The sequence below is a fragment of the Rissa tridactyla genome, chromosome 2, assembly GCF_028500815.1.
Source record: "Rissa tridactyla isolate bRisTri1 chromosome 2, bRisTri1.patW.cur.20221130, whole genome shotgun sequence".
Classification (NCBI taxonomy): domain Eukaryota; kingdom Metazoa; phylum Chordata; class Aves; order Charadriiformes; family Laridae; genus Rissa; species Rissa tridactyla.
This window is the reverse complement of record NC_071467.1, coordinates 66,775,054-66,794,461: the sequence shown is the minus strand read 5'-3', so window position 1 is coordinate 66,794,461 and position 19,408 is coordinate 66,775,054. Positions and strand designations below refer to the sequence as shown.

General features: G+C 43.4%; 1 protein-coding gene across 1 annotated transcript in view; it reads right to left on the bottom strand.

Moving 5' to 3' along the window:
- AHRR (aryl hydrocarbon receptor repressor) overlaps positions 1-19,157 on the bottom strand; it is an 85,450-nt gene extending 66,293 nt beyond the window's left edge. The window contains exons 1-2 of the mRNA XM_054192330.1: positions 19,041-19,157; positions 880-951 (exon numbers count right to left, since the gene is read on the bottom strand). Of these exons, the coding sequence (XP_054048305.1) occupies positions 880-941 (62 nt within the window). The 5' untranslated portion in view covers positions 942-951; positions 19,041-19,157. The remainder of the gene's footprint in view (positions 1-879; positions 952-19,040) is intronic.
- Positions 19,158-19,408: the final 251 nt, after the last annotated feature.

The following is a 19,408-nucleotide window of genomic DNA, read 5'->3' as shown; positions in this document are numbered from 1 at the left end:
CCAGTGCTAGTTCATAATTTTAACACAGTAAAAATGTGTGTTTCATAACCATATAATCAAGTGTAACACAGAAGATGTGGGACGATTATATTAAAAAGCTTCATTTCAGAGAGTGGTTTATGACATCTGGAAATCATTTTACATTTCAGTGATAGCAACCTTTTTTTCCCTCCCATTTCAAGCATCTTGTAGTAACGGCTTCCCATTGCTTTTTTTTCTTTTTCTGCTTTGCCTTCACACATACAATTCCTCTATCCCATTTTTCTTCTAATGAAAGTGATCCCATGGTAAATAGTGGTTCGAAAATGATGTGTTCTTTATGCAAAAAGTGAGTCACCAGCCTGCTTTTTCAGTTGGCTGAACTGACCCACTTTCCAGGCTCACACATGCAGGACGTAGCGATGCCCCAAGCAAGGCTAAGCCAAGGAAGGGGGAAGGGGGGAGCGCGATGCCAGTGCATTGGTGCCACTCCACACACAGCTTCTCAAAAGGCTCCTTCAACAGGTGGCGGGGAACACAGAACCGCGGAGGCAGCAGCCACCCCTCCAAACCATTGTCCAGATGACATTTGGTCCACCAGTATCTTCTGCCCATGAAAAAGTGCTGTCCCTCTCCACTCCTCACACCACAACCGCCACTGGCTTCCTTCTGGAACACCTAGTGATGGGTAAGGATGGTTTGACCCATGCTCGGCATCCTTTCTGGGGCCAGTCTTAACCATGAAGAGCCAGCCTCCTGACCAGGGGTTTCTCGCTGGAGAGAAAGATATAAGGTCTCTCCTGTGCCAGCGGACCATGGGATGAAGGGACTCCTTCTTCTACCTCACTGCTAGCACGTACGTTCAGAGGGAGATGCCTCCTGATGAATATGATACTTAACTGTTTCTGAATGGGTTTCCTCCTTTTCCTCCCAGCATATAGGCATTCCCCCGGAGGAATCATTGTTTCAATGCTGAAAAACAAAAGGAATAGGTTTCTTAGTTCAGAGGTTTCTGTGTTTCAAACCGCTGTACGAAATGACAGCACCGAGAAAGTTCAACCGAGGAAAATGTTTGTTCCTTGAGTGTGGCGTTCAACAACACTAAAAAGCACAGTGGCATTAGTTAAGATAGAAGCTTAAGGCTTATTCCAATTTCCTACCTTAATATTATTAGAATATTGACGTTTATATTCAATTTTCATTTTTCCAAATTAAGCATACTATACATGGTATAAAAATGGGTATAAAATACATCCTGTTTACTCGATATCCAAAATTAATTTTTTTTCCTTCTAGGCTCATTTTTAAATTCAGCTAAACAAATAATACTACCCATCGTCTTCTGCAGGAGGATTTCACAGCTTTTTAAATACACAGGAATATAATCTTCCATTGCTGACACTGTGATAAGTGGGATGCAATTATTCAAATCAGCATTCTTCCAGGTCTTCACATCCTCATTTTTAAAGACTAAAAGTATATCTGTCAACAGCTCAAGAAATGACACACAGTGTTGTGGTGAGCACTAGGATCCAACCAATGCAGTGTTGAGGGAGGTGACAATTTTCAGACAAAACTTAATCGTGTTATTGCTGCGTTTGAGCCTTAGAGACATTGTAAGCTCTGAAACAAGTCTTTGCATTCAGTCTGTTTAAAACTTCTGGTGATTAGCCGAATAGGAAAGTCCCTTGATTTTCTGTCTCAAAGAGTATTTTAGACTTGCTGTGTGCTGTTCAACAGTGGGCACATGCTGCCTGAGAGGTTACTATATCTCAAGAGTATTTGGTGCTTTATGTAAGATGTAAAATTAAGAGGACCTTCTACGTCACGTCACTGAATCAAATCCCATGCTATTGAAGACACCTATATCATATAATGCAAATCATAGCCTTACTGAACTTCATTTAAAAACTGTTTAGAGGAGCTTTGCTTTTCATTGAAAGACAGCTTTCTGATAACTAGAAATCTTTTGCTTTCCAGCTTAAATTTGTTCATGGTCATTTTATGCCCATTTGTTCTTCTGCCAACATTGTCTTTTGGTTTAAATAGCTCTTCCTCCCCCATTGTGTTTACTCATTGGTGTATTTTTAAATATCAGTCATATCTTCAGTCAGCCTTCATTTTTCTATTCTAGGACAACCCAAACTCATTTATTCACCTCTCATGTTACAAACTCTTTATTCTTCCCATCACCTAAGGAGCCTTTTCTACCTCATTTCAATCAATCAGTCTAAAACATAGATAAACATAGTCATGCACTGTATATTAAGTGAAATCTAAAAATATTTCAGACATGCATATATGTATATATACTTACATAGTGACAAACCCTTAATTCTTTATGGGAATTATCTCACTTGATAGTTGTGCGAGTGCATTTTTGTTTTTCATAACCATTATCAAATTCATGGCTCACAGTCATCCTGGCCTCACCTAATATGCACAGTTCTCTGTCTTCATGTATAATTTGCAATAAATAAATGCACAGTTTATGGAGAAAATATAAGTTTTAGTGCCAAAGTGCCCAGCCACAATTCATCTCCAGTTCATTTTTGTTGTGTGAGAATTGTCGCCTCTTCAGTATTGATGGTGCAAACAACTAAGTTTATTGCTACACTCCTGGTTTTGCATGAACTTTCTTAGTAAAACTGTCTTGTCTCCAAACTGATAGTTGAATAACTCTACTTGTTGTTTCCCTCCTGATCAGTCATTTTCCTCTCAGCGTGTCCTGTTGACCCAGTTCCTTCCCCCAACCCTTTCAGTTCTTTACTAGTCCTCAGCAGCACAGCATCCTTTGCTAAATTCAGATAGATTAGGTTAGCCGTATTTCCCTGATCTGGAAAATCAGTTATTGTATCAACAGAAAGCTATCTGATTACTTTTTCAAAATCATGTAAATCTACATTCCGTTTTTATTCCATTACACAACTAACCACAGGCGTTAATGGTTCTTTCCTTGAGAATTCATTCTAAAATGATGCATAGTATAGAGATCAGACAAATAGGTCAGTAGTTGCCTTCTCTCAGTTATAGCTGATGGTGGAAACACCAGTCATTCTCCAATTGGAGCAGTTTCAGGTACAGAGTTCATCAAGAAATAAACAAAACCATTTTTTTTCACTATTACTGGGACAATTTCATGAGACATCAGATGGGTGAACTACCTGGCCAAAGTCTATGAGGGATAGTCTACAGTGCAATAAATACTGCCCTGGGCTAAGAAAGTTTGCTTATCCCACAGCCTTTGCTTAAAGGGAGGCTTCTTGCCGCCTTCAAAGACCTTGTTAGGTTAGGCTAGTCTCAAGCTCATTTTTTGCAACAGTCTGCCAGTTTTTAAGATCTCATCTACCCTGGTGTGTTTTCTGCTCCAGTGGGAAGATGAAATGGTGTGAAGAAGCCAAAAGCATTGCTGCAGTTTCTTGTGAGACCTTACATTAAAAGTTATTTTCTTTATATTGTAATACTTTTGTGTTCTGAGTCCTTCCCGTCCATAATATGAATCTATGACTCACAGTTCATGTTTCAAAAGAGTGTCACATGCTAGACTTCCCTTCTCTTGCCTTCATGAGCAAAATTACAAGGAGGAGAAAGACTTGGACAGCATAATTCAACTGAAAACTGAAAGTTAAGAGTTCATTCAATTTCCCAAAAGGACCGCTTTGTTTTAGAACCCATTCTGGTTCAGTTGATTAATATGTGACAGCAAACAGAAATAAATTAAAAGACCAGTATTCAAACAACTGAAAACCAGGAAATAAATAGCAAACAATATGAGCTAGAATTTATGAAGTGTAAAATTCTGGTTAAGAAAGATAAAGGCCCAAAGGAAAATTCACAAGTTGCAGCGCTAAAGAGAAAAGATAGTGGCCTTTTTAGAAGAATATTGTGAACAAAAGAAGTCTAAAAAGTGTGTAGAGTGCTTATCAGATGGAGATGGCTGTATGTTAGAACTGCATAAAAGGTAAGAGTGTTCAACAGACTTATTTCTAGTCTCTGAAAAGAAGGAGAATCATGCACTTGCATCAAATAAGAATACACGATGCACTCTTCAGGCTTTCTACAGGAACTTTCTACAGAATTAGGACAAGGCGTTACCACAGCAACATGGTATGAAGCACTGCCTCAGCAACTGAACACCAACGTCCTAGATACGCGGACAGCCGAGAGGTGCTTCTGCTACTACCAATGTCAATAGTGGCATGCAGATAAAATGAATTTGAGAATGAATACATGGGAAAAAAAAAAAAAAGAAAGAAGTCAGAAGGCTCATGGCTAGTGGTTCTAAAAATACATCTGAAAACAGCACTTGAAGTTGTTGAGTTGCATAGAACCATAGACCAAGAAAACATTGCTTTTAAAAACTGGAGAAGAGCACATATTCATAGTCCTGCCTGGACCATGCCCTCTTCTGATCGTCTGTAAGCTCTGCTCTCCACCGCTGGGACAGAAGAGCCCATCTCCACCACTGCAGGTGGCCAGGGGCTCCTTCCCCTACCAGCCCCCCTGCCTCACATGTGAATGAGAAACGGAAAGAAGTTGGGAGGACGGCACTCAGCTGCTCAGAACAATTGTGCTCTTTCCTTTCTCTTTCTCTTTCTCTCTGTAACACTTGAGAGTCCTCACATGCTCTCCCCCTGTTTGAGGAGGGGATGAAGATGAACCCAAAGCTGCAACCTTTCACCCCTCCAGCAGCAGGAGAGGGGGCTTACAAGCTTAAGGAGCTTCAGGAGGAGAGCTAGGACTGAAAGGAACAGAATTGCTGGGGAAGGGCAGATGTGGACCATGATCATTCACTTTCGTATGTCAGATGCTTTTAATCACTGCTGACATTAAGTCGTAATGAATCGGAACACTGGGGAAATCCAAAGGACTGAAAGACAGCTGCTGTATGACAATCTTCAGAGAAGGGAAACATAATGATCCAGCTAACCACCGGATGGCGAGACTGACATCCATCTCAAGCAAAATACCAGAAAAGCTGATAAGAAAGACAAATGACATCACTTAGCAGAATTCTATGGAATATCATGCTCTTTGGAGTGAAACTTACTCATGGAGACGTTATCACCTCTACCTGATAAAGGAATTCACTTGTATTTGTAAATCAATTAATTTAGCAGCCCACCATTCTGATTTTTAAAAGACACAACGAAATATTAAAGTGCACAGTTTCCATGAGTAAAGAATTGGTCAACTGACAGATAAAAAAAAAAAAAGTAATCATAGAGAAATCACTGCTAAATAGAAAGGTTTTTTTAGATTTTACAAGCATCAAGGTTCAATACAAAGCCATTGGTGATAACACTTGCAAAGTTATAAAAATTTAGAAGAGCGGTAAATAATGCAGAAGATATAATGAAATAGAGCAATCTGGAGTGTCCAGTAGGCTGTTTCTCTTTATCCACAATGCATCTTAATACAGCCAAATGCAAACATTTGCATCTCAGAATATGGAATGGGGACTGCATCCTGAAATGCCAGCAATTCTTGAAAGGAATTAGGGATCAAAGTGAAAACTGAATACAATCCATCCCCTGAGCTCCCAGGGAGGAGCTGCTGCAAAAGCAGCTAATGCAGTTGCTGACCTCAGTGAAGTGATTTTACCTCTGTTTACAGATATGATGAGACTGATGCTGGAACGGCGTGTACAGTTCCTACGTAAGTGCTTTTCAAAAAATGTTAGAAATTGGAAAGGGCGAGGAAAAAAGCTAAAAAAAGTGCTTGCGGGATGAAGAAACTGCCTTGCATAGAAAAAAGAATTAGGCAACTTGAGTAAAGTGAAGTACTTCCATGGGGAAGATACTGGCGCTGAATTATTTTGATCCGAAACACAGCAAGTACGGAGAGAGTCAGATATATCCAAATAAGACATAAGGTGTCAATCTGTAACATTGTGAGTATTTAAACACTGGGGCAAGCTACAAATGATTTAATGGATCCTGCACCTCCTGCTGTCTTGAAGTCACTGTTAGGTGTCTTTCTGTAATGTGCACTTTACCCTAACAGAAGTTATGCTTCAATTAAATACAAGCAGTTGTGCTGAATGCAGGCACAGAAAAAAGTATACATTTGGTAGCTTTGGTAGCTATAGGAGGTCAAATTACATTATCCAATGATCTCTCCTTTCATTAAATTTTATGAATCATTTCCTGTCCGAATGTGATCACATACCATGCATTCAATGCCTGAACTACATAAAAGGGCTGTGCAGACCACAGCTTCGGAGCGGCGCAGGTTTCAAAGAGGCAGCCTGGGAATAAGAAAGTTGTGTTCTCATCCCTGCTCCACCACAGAACCGCAGCGGAGCTTCCCCAGCAGCTTCACCAGCAGCGCAAGAAGGGGACGGGGCCGGAGCACTGCTTGGCTTTTCACAGGATTATGTGTTGCTTCTACCTTGGGAGACAGCGACTCTGGAAAAAGAGTTCCACTCGTGACGGCTGATCAACATAATAGAAATCTACCTGCCTGCTGTCACAGAATCATCACAGAAGGACAGGGGTTGGAAGGGACCTCTGGAGATCATCTAGTCCAACCCCCCTGCCAGAGCAGGGTCACCTAGGAAGGCACTCAGGACGATGCAGCCTTTGGTGTACGTTCATTCAGAGCGCAGTTCTGGTTGCCTTCAGCTGCGGCACTGGATGCTCTTCACTTTCAGAAACCAGATCAAGGCTCCCAGAAAAACGAGGATTGACGCCTCTGACGTCACTGGCTGTAGTCGCGTGCCTCGCATCGCGCGGTCCTTCCTTCACAGGAAGGCGTCCAGGCGGGTTTTGAATGTCTCCAGAGACAAAGATTCCACCACCTCTCTGGGCAGCAAATTAATTGTGATTAGCATGTTTCTGCTAAATGCATTGCTTCTGATGAACAGTCACGTTTTAGGAGAAAAGATGATAATGGCTTTGGATATATTATCTTTACAAATAGCATGCAATACTGTGATGAGCTCAAGCAGCCCCGCTTCAAGAGAAACTGGAGCAGAAAGTCACAAAAATGATGAAAGTCTGAGGAAATGAGCTCCGCAGTCAGAGTCCAGGAGCTCAAACTGTTTGGGTTATCATGAAGAACAGCAAGGAAGAACTTCCTCACAATAAGTAACTACGTTATGTAAGAAACAAACATTTCGTGACAGAGATCAAGCTAATTCTAGCAAGATCCAATTTGCAGAATTTGAGGCTAATTAAATTCAAATTACAAATAAATGAGGATAACTATTAAAATAACTTCCCGAGGACTGTAGAAGACTCTCCATCACTGAGCATTTTTTAAATCTTAATGTTTTCTTAAGAAAACTGTTAGACTTGTGCGGCGAAGAATTTGTTTAAGGATATCTGATGGTCCATGTTATACGTGTGATTGAAACAAGACCACAGTGGCTCTTTCTGGCCTTAAAATTTACTTTTCTGCCTCAGTCTTCTCTCCAGTGAAAAAGGAAGAAGGTTAATTCGCAAACCTGAAGAGCTGTTAGAAATGTTAATTGACTAACAAAAAGCTATATAGCGCTTGACTTACAGAGCGTGGTTCTGCAAGTACCAGGGATCACATATTGGGCTTACAGCACAGCTAAGGTTGTCTGACATGGCACACATAAAATCTCTTTTTCATTTCCTCTAAAGAAAATATGTACAAATTTGGCTGTGTTTGGAGCTTCTGAAAAAAAAAAAAAACATCTCCAGTTTGCGTGTGCTCAGGAGATCTGTTGTAGTCTGACAGTTATCTATAGTTTCTGCCTGAGCTGAGCACACGTCATCCCCTTCATTCCTCCCACAGGCATCTGCACTATACATATGCATCCCCATGTGCTTTACATGCCTCCCCTCGGAGCAGAGCAGCAAAGGCAGAGCCAGACTTTCCCTCTCGCTGTTCCTCCTCATCCTGGTGTGCTCTCCCCCCTCCAGCCGCCCCAGCCCAGAAACACGGGGCTCCAAATTTAAGGCACAGGAATGAGGAGTTGGCGGTGGGAAGGACTGGGAGGCATGCTGGGAGGAGGCGGGGGGGGGACAGAAGCTGACTGCTTGTAGTCCTGAGTCTCGGCATCCCTAAGACCTGCAGGCAGATGCTGTGTTTCGTAACACTTCGGAAAGGGATCACTGGGGAGCGCTGCTTTTGAATTATAGAATCATAGAATTGTTTAGGTTGGAAAAGATGTTTAAGATCATCAAGTCCAACTGTTAACCCAGCACTGCCCAGTTACACTAAACCATGTCCCTCAGCACCACATCTACACGTCTTTTAAATACCTCCAGGGATGGTGACTCAACCACTTCCCTGGGCAGTCTGTTCCAAAGCTTGACAACCCTTTCAGTGAAGAAATTTTTCCTAGTATCAAATATCTAAACCTGCCCTGGAGCAACTTGAGGCCGTTTCCTCTTGTCCTATCACCTGTTACTTGGGAGAAGAGACTGACCCCCACCTCATTACAGCCTCCTTTCAGGTAGTTGTAGAGAGCGATAAGGTCTCCCCTCAGCCTCCTTTTCTCCAGGCTAAACAACCCCAGCTCCCTCAGCTGCTCCTCATGAGACTTGTTCTCCAGACCCCTCACCAGCTTCATTGCCCTTCTCTGGACACTCTCCAGCACCTCAATGTCTTTCTTGTAGTGAGAGGCCCAAAACTGAACATTAGGACTTACTTCAACATAACCATCCAAAATATGGGATTTTCCCAGAAATTAGGTGGCCTGCACCCCCCTACTGCAGTTTCCTGCCCAGGTCTCCTGCGGGCTCCTTTGCCATCACTGCCTATGTTACGGGAAGAAGTCTGAGCATGCGGAGCCAGCCCCATTCAGAGAGCTTAGGGAAGGATCTGGGGCTGTAGGAATGAGGACCGCGCGATGCGAGGCACGCGACTACAGCCAGCGACGTCAGAGGCGTCAATCCTCGTTTTCTGGGAGCCTTGATCTGGTTTCTGAAAGTGAAGAGCATCCAGTGCCGCAGCTGAAGGCACCCAGAACTGCGCTCTGAATGAACGTACACCAAAGGCTGCATCGTCCTGAGTGCCTGGCATTGAGTAAATGAGAATATGTCTTTCAGATTTGTCTCTGCAAGTAAGTCCATATGTCTCAGCAGCATAATGAAGATTAATTCAGCAGCGGTTTTGATGTACTTAGATATTATAGTCACAAATATCACAAAAAAGTCTGTAACAGAATTCATAGCGCTGTGTTCAGAATGGGATTTGAACAGTTCATCATACGGAGCTGGGACCACAAGGTGAATGAGGATAATAAAAACAAAATATGCAATTTCTATTTTTAATATGAGATTAAGTTTAGTGCCTGTCCACATAGGTGAGGAATTCACATTTCGTCTTTAACTCCTGGGTTGCCTAATTTGCAAGTGCTTGGCTTTGAAACATGGCAGCCCTTTTAGCTACAGGGTGGCTATGCAGCTACACTCTTCGGGAATCTTTAGCAGAACAATAATTTCAATCACTATTCTTCCCTCACAAACAAGTTCATTTGGGGACTAAATTATCTCATCAGCCCTCCTTTCTTTATTTGTTTATATAAGAAAGCCTGAAATTAAGTTCAAGGAAACTTTTTTTGAGCTTTGAGGATGTAAATAACCAACTTTAAAAAAAAAAAGCTTAGATGCAGGGGGTTTTTTTTAAGTGATGTTTTAAAAATTAGGCTGTTTTTAGAACCTCTAACATGTACGCTGTGTCACTTCAGGAAGGATACAGACCATAGCACGTATAAAAACACACACAAAACCAATCAGATTGGGCATATGTGTGGTACAATCCTTAACAGAGTGGCATCTCTTTCTACCAGGCTTGACTTTGGTCCTCCATTGCCTTTGCCACAGACCATGAGAGGAGAAGACGGGGTTGCCCCAGCAGCTGGATCACCCTTTCCATAGTAAGGTGTGAGCAGTGATGAAAAGTTTTGCTACAGCTGGGGCATTTAAGATATTGCCTGAACCAGATGGATTATTTGATGATTAACAAGACACTCAATCTTACATAGCAATCTTGCCCTCAGCAGGGATATTAGTGTAGCATGTTTCACCTTTGAACTCTCAGGAACATCGTATCTTTGAGATCTCTGCCTCTCTCTTATGTTTGCTGAAACCTGACTTAACAAGTCAAAAGAAGTCACTTCTGGAGACTGAAAGGCAGAGGCTGTGAAAGCGTAACCATAATTTCCAGAGCAAATCTGACTAAAATCACTAAGATAGGTCAATGAAATATTTCTGCCATGAATGTGTAGTGTAGCAGGGCCTTAGTTCAGCCGCCTTCAAACCTTAGCTAGTTCAGGTTCTGGGAGCAGCTTTATGCTGGCAACGCAGAGCTCAGTACCAGCTAACACCACAAGTATATTTATCAAGTGTAACTTGATAACTTTTTAGATAGGTTCTCCCCACATTTAGCTCTGTGCTGTTATGATAAGGCTGCTAGAGCTAGTTAGTTCATCAAGTTTGTCTAGTTCATTAGTTTGCCTACACTACTCAGCAACTGTAAGTGAGGGATAAATGCCCTTAAATCAAAGGAGAACAGCATAACTTCGAATGCGTTGTGTCACTTTTTTTCACAACAAACACATGTGGTCCTGCATTGGCTGCTTTTTGGCTTGTTTTACCCTCATTCCCAACTCCCCTGTTCCACCACAAGGTGGTCCATGATCCAGCACCCATACAGCACTCTGACAGGGTGAACTAGACATGTCACTTTGAGTTGCAGAACTAGCCACGGGGTTGGAAATGCAACTACGAAGCTATCTATGCCGGTCCTCCAAACCCTCTTGTAAGTTCACCAGCATTCCTGGTGTTACTTTCCCAACCACCTGTGTTTTAATACCCTGCTTGTCATTTCATCTGACTTTGATTGTCTGGGGTTTGGGATTCTCTTTGAAGTAGTAGAAGAGCGATCTTTGATAAGACTATCATCGTGCATCCACCAGGCCAAACTAGAAGTGTGGGGCAATTTTGGAGCAAACTCTTAACAGCATGATGAGAAACCCCGAGTTACACAGAGGGAGGACTGAACAGACAAGGCAGGAAGAGAGAAACACTAGGAACCATTTTTAGGAGTTTTCCACTGGCGCTAATTTAAATGGAATCTTTATCAGGAAAGGACTGCTTATGAAAATCAGGGAGACTCTCCGCAGTAGCCAATAAGCTGGTGAATCCCTCCTGTGAGTGGCCCAAGATTCAATTCCAAGTCCTTTGAAAAAGTCTGCCCTACACTATAACTGTAGTCTCATTTCTCTCCTCTTTTTCACAAAAGGCTTCTTAAAAAGTTTCTAGTTGCACTCCAGTGCAGAACAGGAGTCAAAATATATGACAGCTTATATGTTTAGTATATAGAGAGTTTCGTATATGTATATATTTCATATATGTTTCATATATGTTTCATATATTTGTATATTTCTGTATCACTGTTGACAGAGGGACAGTGTGGCCGTCTCTGGCTCAGAGCCACAGCCTGTCCCCAGAGGAGCTTCTGTGACACCAGGAGAACACAGCACAGCGTTTTCCCCGAGAAAAGAAGCAAAAGAGGGCTGGATCTAAGGCAGATCCAGCACAAACACGAACTAACAAAATAGGCACTGACATCTTTATTATTATAAAAGTTATTATGAAATGCGTGTGTATAGGAGTAGGAGAGCAGGGGGAAAAATTACTTATAAACCCAGATGGTAACATCAGCTTTTTGGGAAGATGCAATGCCATTCTTCTCCTGGCCTTGCTCTTCCATGTTCCTCCTTCCTGGTTGTTCGATGGAACCAAAGGAGAGGCAGAGGATGAAATGCCAAGTGCCCCATAACAGAGGTTCAGCAGAGCTCAGATATCTGAAGATCCATGGAAAAAAGCAAAAACTTTCAGGGAAAAAAGGTGTTTTTCTCAAAGCTTGGGATGGAAAATGGGAATGCAGAGAAAAACTGAAATGAAAGATAAAATATTTTCTCCTAGAAGTGAGTGAGTTATGTTAGCTTGATGCTTAAATTGACATTGTTATTATTGTTATTGCTGCAATTCCGTCTTTTAAAATGTTTTTGCTAACAGTGTAGGAAGCACTGCAGCGTTAGAAAGCAGCAGGTCACAGTTTAGAAATGCACAGCGAGAGCCAGGCTGGCATGGGAGTTGTCAAGATTTTGCTCAGTTCTTGCAAGTCTTTGGTTTAATGAAGTACACGAAAAGCAGAATGAAGACTCAAACGATCCTGTTCTTTCAGATACGGAATCTGAAGACAAAAGTAAAAATAAAAACTGATGCAGCTATTATTTTTGAGATTATAAAAGTAGCTAAACAAGTTCTACTGGTTGAAAGGCTGCCCAGTTTTGTCTGCTACGCTGACAAGGCACTACTCCAGCACCTTGGTTTGGATACGTACTCAAATTTACTGCGGGTCCTTAACCATGGATGTATAAGTATACGATTTCCTCTCCAGGAACACAGATTTCTCATTTACAAGCAGTATAACATATCTATTCCCGTTCTGCTTCTGAGATCTATGGACCTATCTACCTTTTTTTTGTTTGTTATTTGACAATTTATGGCACTTTCTATTGTAAATACTTTTACTGCTTTAGAGATATGTCTCCAGAGGAAAAAATACGTTTAAATACATTTGCAAGTTGTCTGCAGTACAACCGTGTCTTCTAATACTATTTATATCTGTTACTACCCTAAAGTAATCAATATATACAAATTTATTCTCATTAATATCCCCAGCAGTGGTATTTTCTATGCGCTCACTAAATTTTTCATCATATATTCTTGACTTTTTAAAAAGAATTAAATTTAATTTTCATAAACAAGTAACAACTCCAAGTATTTTACTGTTTATAATTAGGGTAAGAGGTGGGGGGAAATTTGAACTCTTGCCTTCAAAACTCCCAGAATTTTTTTTTTAGTCTCTAAGATAAAAAGGCAAACGTTTTGTGGATACATCCTACCACAATAGAATTTGTCATAAAGCATTTGCTACCATCCCAAACCACCTGACACTAATAAAGCAGCTAGTTTAACGTTTACTGATTCTCATCCACTCCTGAAAAGTAATAAACAGGAATTTTTCACAGCGAGAAAATTTTAGGGAATCTCCCCGATTGCAGGGTAGGGGAGAGCTATTTTATCTGCTTTCACAGCATGCCTTCCCTCCCCGGTCCCTGAACACCCATCTATCCCGAGACAGAAAGATTTTGTTAATCATTATATCTTTGCAAACGGGGCTGTAAGAACCCTCAAGAGATCATACAGAACATCCTTCCCGGTTTCATAGCGAAGCAGCTGTACCAAAACCATTCAGAGGTTTCAGATCGGAGAAATGGCTTGTGAGCATGAAAGCCTTGTCTGGTTTTTCTAGCGCAATCAATTGATATAATAAAAAGCGCCACATCTTTCTAGTCTTTTCCATTCTTACATGCTTAGGCCATCATAGCTATAACAACACAGCTGTTAAACCACTCCCAAAAGCTGCTGATACTGAAGAAGTACAGTTTCTGTGAGTACCCCAGAGATTTTATTCCAGCATTTAACTGTTACTAAAATATCAGAATTTTTCCTATGCATCTTAACCTAAATTTTCCTTACTGTGACGTAAGATGGTAATTTCTTGCCCTAGCCGACATGAACTTAAAACAACAGTTTAAGTTCAACTAATTTGGCAGCTAACCCTATATTTCTAAAGATTTTTAACTTTTTTTCCCTTTACTCTTCCCATCCCGAGACCAAACAATTATTGTAGTCTTTTCTTGGAAGTGATATTTCCTAGGTATCATTCCTGATCATTCCTGTTGCTCTCCTCTGGACACTGAATTTGGTCTGTATTTTTCCTCAAGTATCCTGCTCCCAAATGAGTGCAATACTCCAGCTAAGGACCTACCTGGGCTGAGTAGGGTGAAAAGATTATTCATATCTCTTAGAAAAAACACTCCTATTTCTACACCCCATTTGTCCATTTGCCATTTTCACAACAGCGCGATGCTACTGACTCATGTTTAATTTGTGATCCACCAAATTTCCACATCCTTTTCTCCTTAGCTTGTGTCGCCTAGCCAGCCTTTCCCCACACTGTATTTGAATACATGATTATTCCTGAACCAAGATAAACTTTTGCACAAAACCTTACAGACTCGCGTCCTGCTTGGTTTTCTGGAGGCTGTGACTGTCAAAAATCACTCTGAATTTGACTCTCGTCTTCCAGGGTGCCTGAAACCGTTTCAGCTTGGTGACATCTGCAGGCTGAATGCCCACATGCTCTGACCCGTCATTCGAGCCATTCATGAAATAGGGAACCGCTCTGACAGACCCCTGTGGCGTCCCAACCTGAACGACAGTCTTCTCAATATACCCCTCCAAAATCTCTAGCGCCTGTATTCTTCACCCACAGAACAACCGCAGCAAATTTTGCTGCTCTAGAAATGGCCCGAAACAAGAAGAAAACACCATGTTTATGGAAGGATTCCTCATTTGACGACGAGGAGGGGAAGACTCAAACAAGACAAATGCACTAGAAGTTCTCAGACATCAGAAAAACGCATTTTGGAGAGGCAAATCCCCATGAAAGACAACGAGGCCAAGAAGAGCCTGCTTCCCAAATGATGCTGCCCCGACTGCGAGGTGAGAGCGTAATAGTTGGAGTGTCAGCACAGGAAAAAGTTCAAGAGGCTACTCAGCATCATGACTTCCAGGGATCAGTGTCCTACCAAATGTAGGAAACAGCTCCCAGGAAAGCGAGACAATGACCCCAAAACTGCCACGTATTCCAACTTCACTCTGTCTCAGCTCCAGCATTACAGAAGAGGGGGAAATCCAATAATTGTGGATTTTTACAGTCCTAACGAGTGATGAAATTTGATTTTATGTTAGCACATGTTTTCAGCAAGCTCAACCTACTGAAATGACCGCCATTTAGCATCAATACAAATGAAGTTTAAGACTGAGGAATAAATATTTAATATATTTAATGCCATGCGCGGATATTGCTGTTGAATAGAGAGCAATACCTCTGGCGCACCAGGCACCACTGCAATCACAGGACAGGTCGAATAAATGATTGCAAACAACATGTTTTGCAGCCTCAGCTTAATAGACCGCATCATGGAAATTATTTATTTGTTTTCTGCAGATGCAGCCTTGATTCAGAACCGTAGACGCTATGGTCCAGCCCAAAGCAATCTCATCATCCAACAAATATGATGATATACATGCTAAATGCTTCGCTCATATAGACTCCTATTAAAGGTGTTCCCCTGCCAGCGGCTGCTAAGCGCTGCCGTCTTGCACAATTTTACACCACCATCCTGCACTGGCCCTGCTGCTACATACCAGAAGGCACCTCTTGGAGGGAAATGGTAAGATCCAAAATAAGGTTTCCAAAACAAAAGGAAAAGAGATACACTGGATTTCTTGCGACAGGAGCTGCATCACTCTGTGCCTGAGGATTGCACTTGAGTGAGCAGATCCTACCTTGTCTACACTGGAACAGTCATATGGCACACTGGCACTAGGGATCTCAGGGGTCCATAAGTATTTGGGGTGCATTTAGTTGGCGTTATGTCGGCATCATTTTGTCAGCCTCACCTGTGCAATCCTGTAAGTCCATCCATTCAAGTTCTGCAGTTGCCCATGTCATATTTGTTACGTGGACAACAGCACAAGGCAGCCACCACTGCTATAGTAACCTCAAAGATCATGACTCTGGAGGTAAATCGAACTATATCCAAAATGACTGCCAATAGCTCTGTGGGAGCTCCGGACCGACATACTCCTAAAGGATTTCCATCTCAGGATGTTCAGCTGGTCCCTGACTCTGGGTCAATCCTTGCAAAGCACTTTGAAACTTTCATTCTTCATACAGACACAGGAGTCTGCATTAGGGTCATCTTCCTCTTAAAAAAAGCATCCCCTTGGTGGACTTAAGGCTGCATATTTGCTCTGGTGTCCACCTTCTTTGCTTTGGCCTCGAAATATTTGTAGAAATCCAGGTCTGCGCTTGCTGGTAGCAATTTGCATAGAGGGCCAACAAAGAAACCGCTCCTCCCAAAGCGGCAGCTCTTGCTACTGCTAGACAATTTATTTTTATATATATATATATGTATGTATATACCTCTGACATATAACTGACCTTCTCGTAACAGCTGGTAACTGACATGAAATTAATTTCTGGGGCAAAGACAATTTTTCACTTTTAACACCTTGTTGCAGCCGTGCCCCATTCTGAGCTAATCAGTGAGCGCTGCGCTGCCGCAAGGTCCTCCTGTCCGGCTTGCCATGGCCATGCGGTGACAGCGACCACCGCCAGCCAGCTGTGACAAACATGGCGGTTAGGCAGCAACGGTGTGGGAACATTCCCATTGCCAAACGTCCCATCGCTTACCTCACGGTCGAACCGATGATGTCTTTGCTGTGCCCGTGGCAGGGAAGCAGGCAGGTTCCTCTCCAGGTAACCCCATTCGAGCGGGAGCAGAGCAGCCAGAGTCGAGTGAAATGGCACTTGTGCCGTTGAGGCAGATCGCGTTAGCAGTTGATGAATTGTGGTTATCTGAGCTATAGCTTATTCCTCGTGGGTAAGCCAACTCAAATTGAAAACATCACCACTCTTCAGCAACGAGTTTGTGTGTGTGTGTGTGTGTGTGTGGACATGAGTCAAATTAGAAGCAACGTCTGAGTTAGGACTCCAGTTATTCCATAGTGAAGACAAGCCCGTGTTATCCAAATTCACCCCCTTCCCGGGACTCAACTTTATTGGTTATTCAAACATTACTGTGAAAAAAAACCCAACACCCTGGCTGACACTTCCTACCCAAACTTGGCAATTCCTTAAATTTTCCTCCAAAATCTGCTTTGTCCTAGCTGTCTCTGGGCACAAAGAGACACTCCCACATCCTTTACATTCCAGTTGGGGCTAATTGAACTCACATGTCAGCATGAGTCAGCAGTAATTACCAGGAATATTAAGGAAAGATTTGGCACCGGACCTTGGTTATTCAACAGCAGAGCCCCCATGTTTAGCGGGATCTTAGGTTAGATCGAACTCCTTAAAAACACGATGGCAAAACCTGTACCAACTTCTCAGTCTAGTTCAACTACGTATTGGCAGTTCCTGATACTGAAAGTGTCTTTACCGTCTTTTCAGATGTACCTACAGAAAGGCAAATCTAATGGAAAAATCATTTCTGACTACTAAATCCTCCACGGTAGAGTTTAAATCTGTTTATACACCGAAGCCGATGAATCAATATTAGACTGGCTGGCTGGTTTTCATAAGCATCCCCACTGCAAACAGGGCCTAGTGCTGCATTTCCTCCATACGATTCCTGGGCAGGAATCCGAATCGATGGGAAGTTGAGGTAATAACCTGCCTCCCCCTCCCACGGCTCACTTGGAATAAAAATCCTGAAACCACAACCACACGGCTTTTCCACATACGAGTGTTGGTTCCCTGCCGCTCTTCGCCAAAACAGTCCCCCTCAGCACACCTTCACCCTATGGGGCTGTGGAGCTTTGGCCTTCCAGAGCTGAAGACTAGAGGTTTTTACACCAAACTAGCCCAAGGCAGCCCCTAGAAACCCAATCCTTTCCTTGAGATCAGAGAACACCCAAATACACTTATATGGTCACCTACTGAAAAAAAATTAAAATAAAATAAAATAAAATAAAATAAAATAAAATAAAATAAAATAAAATAAAATAAAATAAAATAAAGGTTGTCAGAAACATATCTACTTGTGCAGAGAAGCGGTGGATACGGCAATGAAAAGCGAGGATTGTCTCAGTCTGTGCTCAGGCAGGGGGTGCCGGCAGGAGCAGCGGCGTTAAAGTTACTATCCAAACCTTCACTGGTAACTCTTTCTGGTTATTAACATCTACGGTATTAGGCATTTTTTTTTTCAAGGAAATAAATTCTTGCTCTTGATTCTATGATTCTTGGTTGCAAATTAACCGAGTGTCTTGCCAGTGAATTTGATCTTGTCAGTCATTAAGTCTCTCGCTTAAATGCAATGATATAGTCTTAGCCCTGGATAATAACACTCTCTATGGTTCATAAAGGAGAACTGTTTTATTTTATCTACTGCAAACATATGTGCATCAACATTCTTCTCAACAGACTACTTCTGAGCCCAACCAGATCAGTCAGTTTTATTTAAATCCGGTCCCGGTTGTCTTTTTGAAACTTCCAACTACCAAACAACGTGAAGCATATTCTTGGGTTTTTCTGGTGGTTTGTTTGTTTTTTTTGGTTTTTTTTTGGTCTTAATAGTCTATCTCCTAGAAACTTGCTAAATGACGCACAAACATTGTTTGTGCCCGTCTTCAGAAAAAAAAAAAAGTTTTTTTATGTGATATAACTTGGTTTTCTGCTATTTGCGTTATTCTTTAATAAAGACATAAAACTACAGCTTCGCCCGAAAATGTACAAAATTCTTGTTTACTGAACAAAGTAACACAAAGTCAGAAAAAGCACCAGAGCCCGTACACACGCTTCGCCCTTCCGGCACTGATTTTTTTCCACCTTTTGGTATGTCAAAGTGAAAGACAACAAAAATTTTTAGCTCTGAAGTTACAAACCGCTGAAAATGAAGATTTTGAGAGGACATCCCAACTGACCCCCAAAGCATACCCACCCTCTTCTATGCCAAGCGAGCGCGATTCGGGCTTGAAAGAGGCGACGTGAAACTTTATTTCGCTTGCTTTCCAACCCCCAAGGTCTCTCCAGGCATCAGTGGGAAGGATGGCTGAAGCCAGATGTGGCCAAGGTGCCATGGCAGAGCCCTCTGCACCCCCCCACCGCCATGCCCCCCCCCCCTGCTTTCAGCCCTCGGGACGGCGAGGCAGCCCCCCGTGCATCCCCCGGGCAGCCGCCACCTCCCGGGGCTTTCGCCCGGCAGCTGCGGACCATCACCGGCGCTCGGGTGGAAGAAGCGGGGCGCGTCCTGAGCGGCTGCGGTCCCTACCGAAACGTCCGGGGCGGGGGGGGGAAGCAGCGACACCCTCGGGGGTGTGGGGGGGTAATCTGGGGGGGGCGAGGTGACCCAAACCCCCGGGTTGTCCCGCCAAAGCCCGGGCTGAAGCCTCGCTCGCCCGCCCACCGCGACCTCTCGGGATGCAACGACTTACCCCACGGTCCCCGCCACCACCCGGCGGGGGTGCAAAGTTTTCCGCGGGCGAGGAGCAGCCCCCCGGCCGCGGCGCGGAGCGGCGGTGCCGGGGCGGAGGTGCGGCGGCGGGAGCGGGACGGAGGGGGCCGGTGGGGAGGGAGGGAGGGAGAGAGGGAGGGAGGGGGTGGGGAGGATGCTCGGCCGCCGCTTCCCTCGTGATTCAGGTGGCGGGCTGGCGGCCGAGTGACAGGGCGAGCCGCCGGCTACCCCGTTCGCACGCGATCCCCGGCCCGCCGCCGCCGTCGCCGCCGCTGTCACCCCCCCACGGCGGCGGCAGAGGGCGCTGCGGCGGCGGCACCGGCGGCGGCACCGACGGCCGGGGGGCGG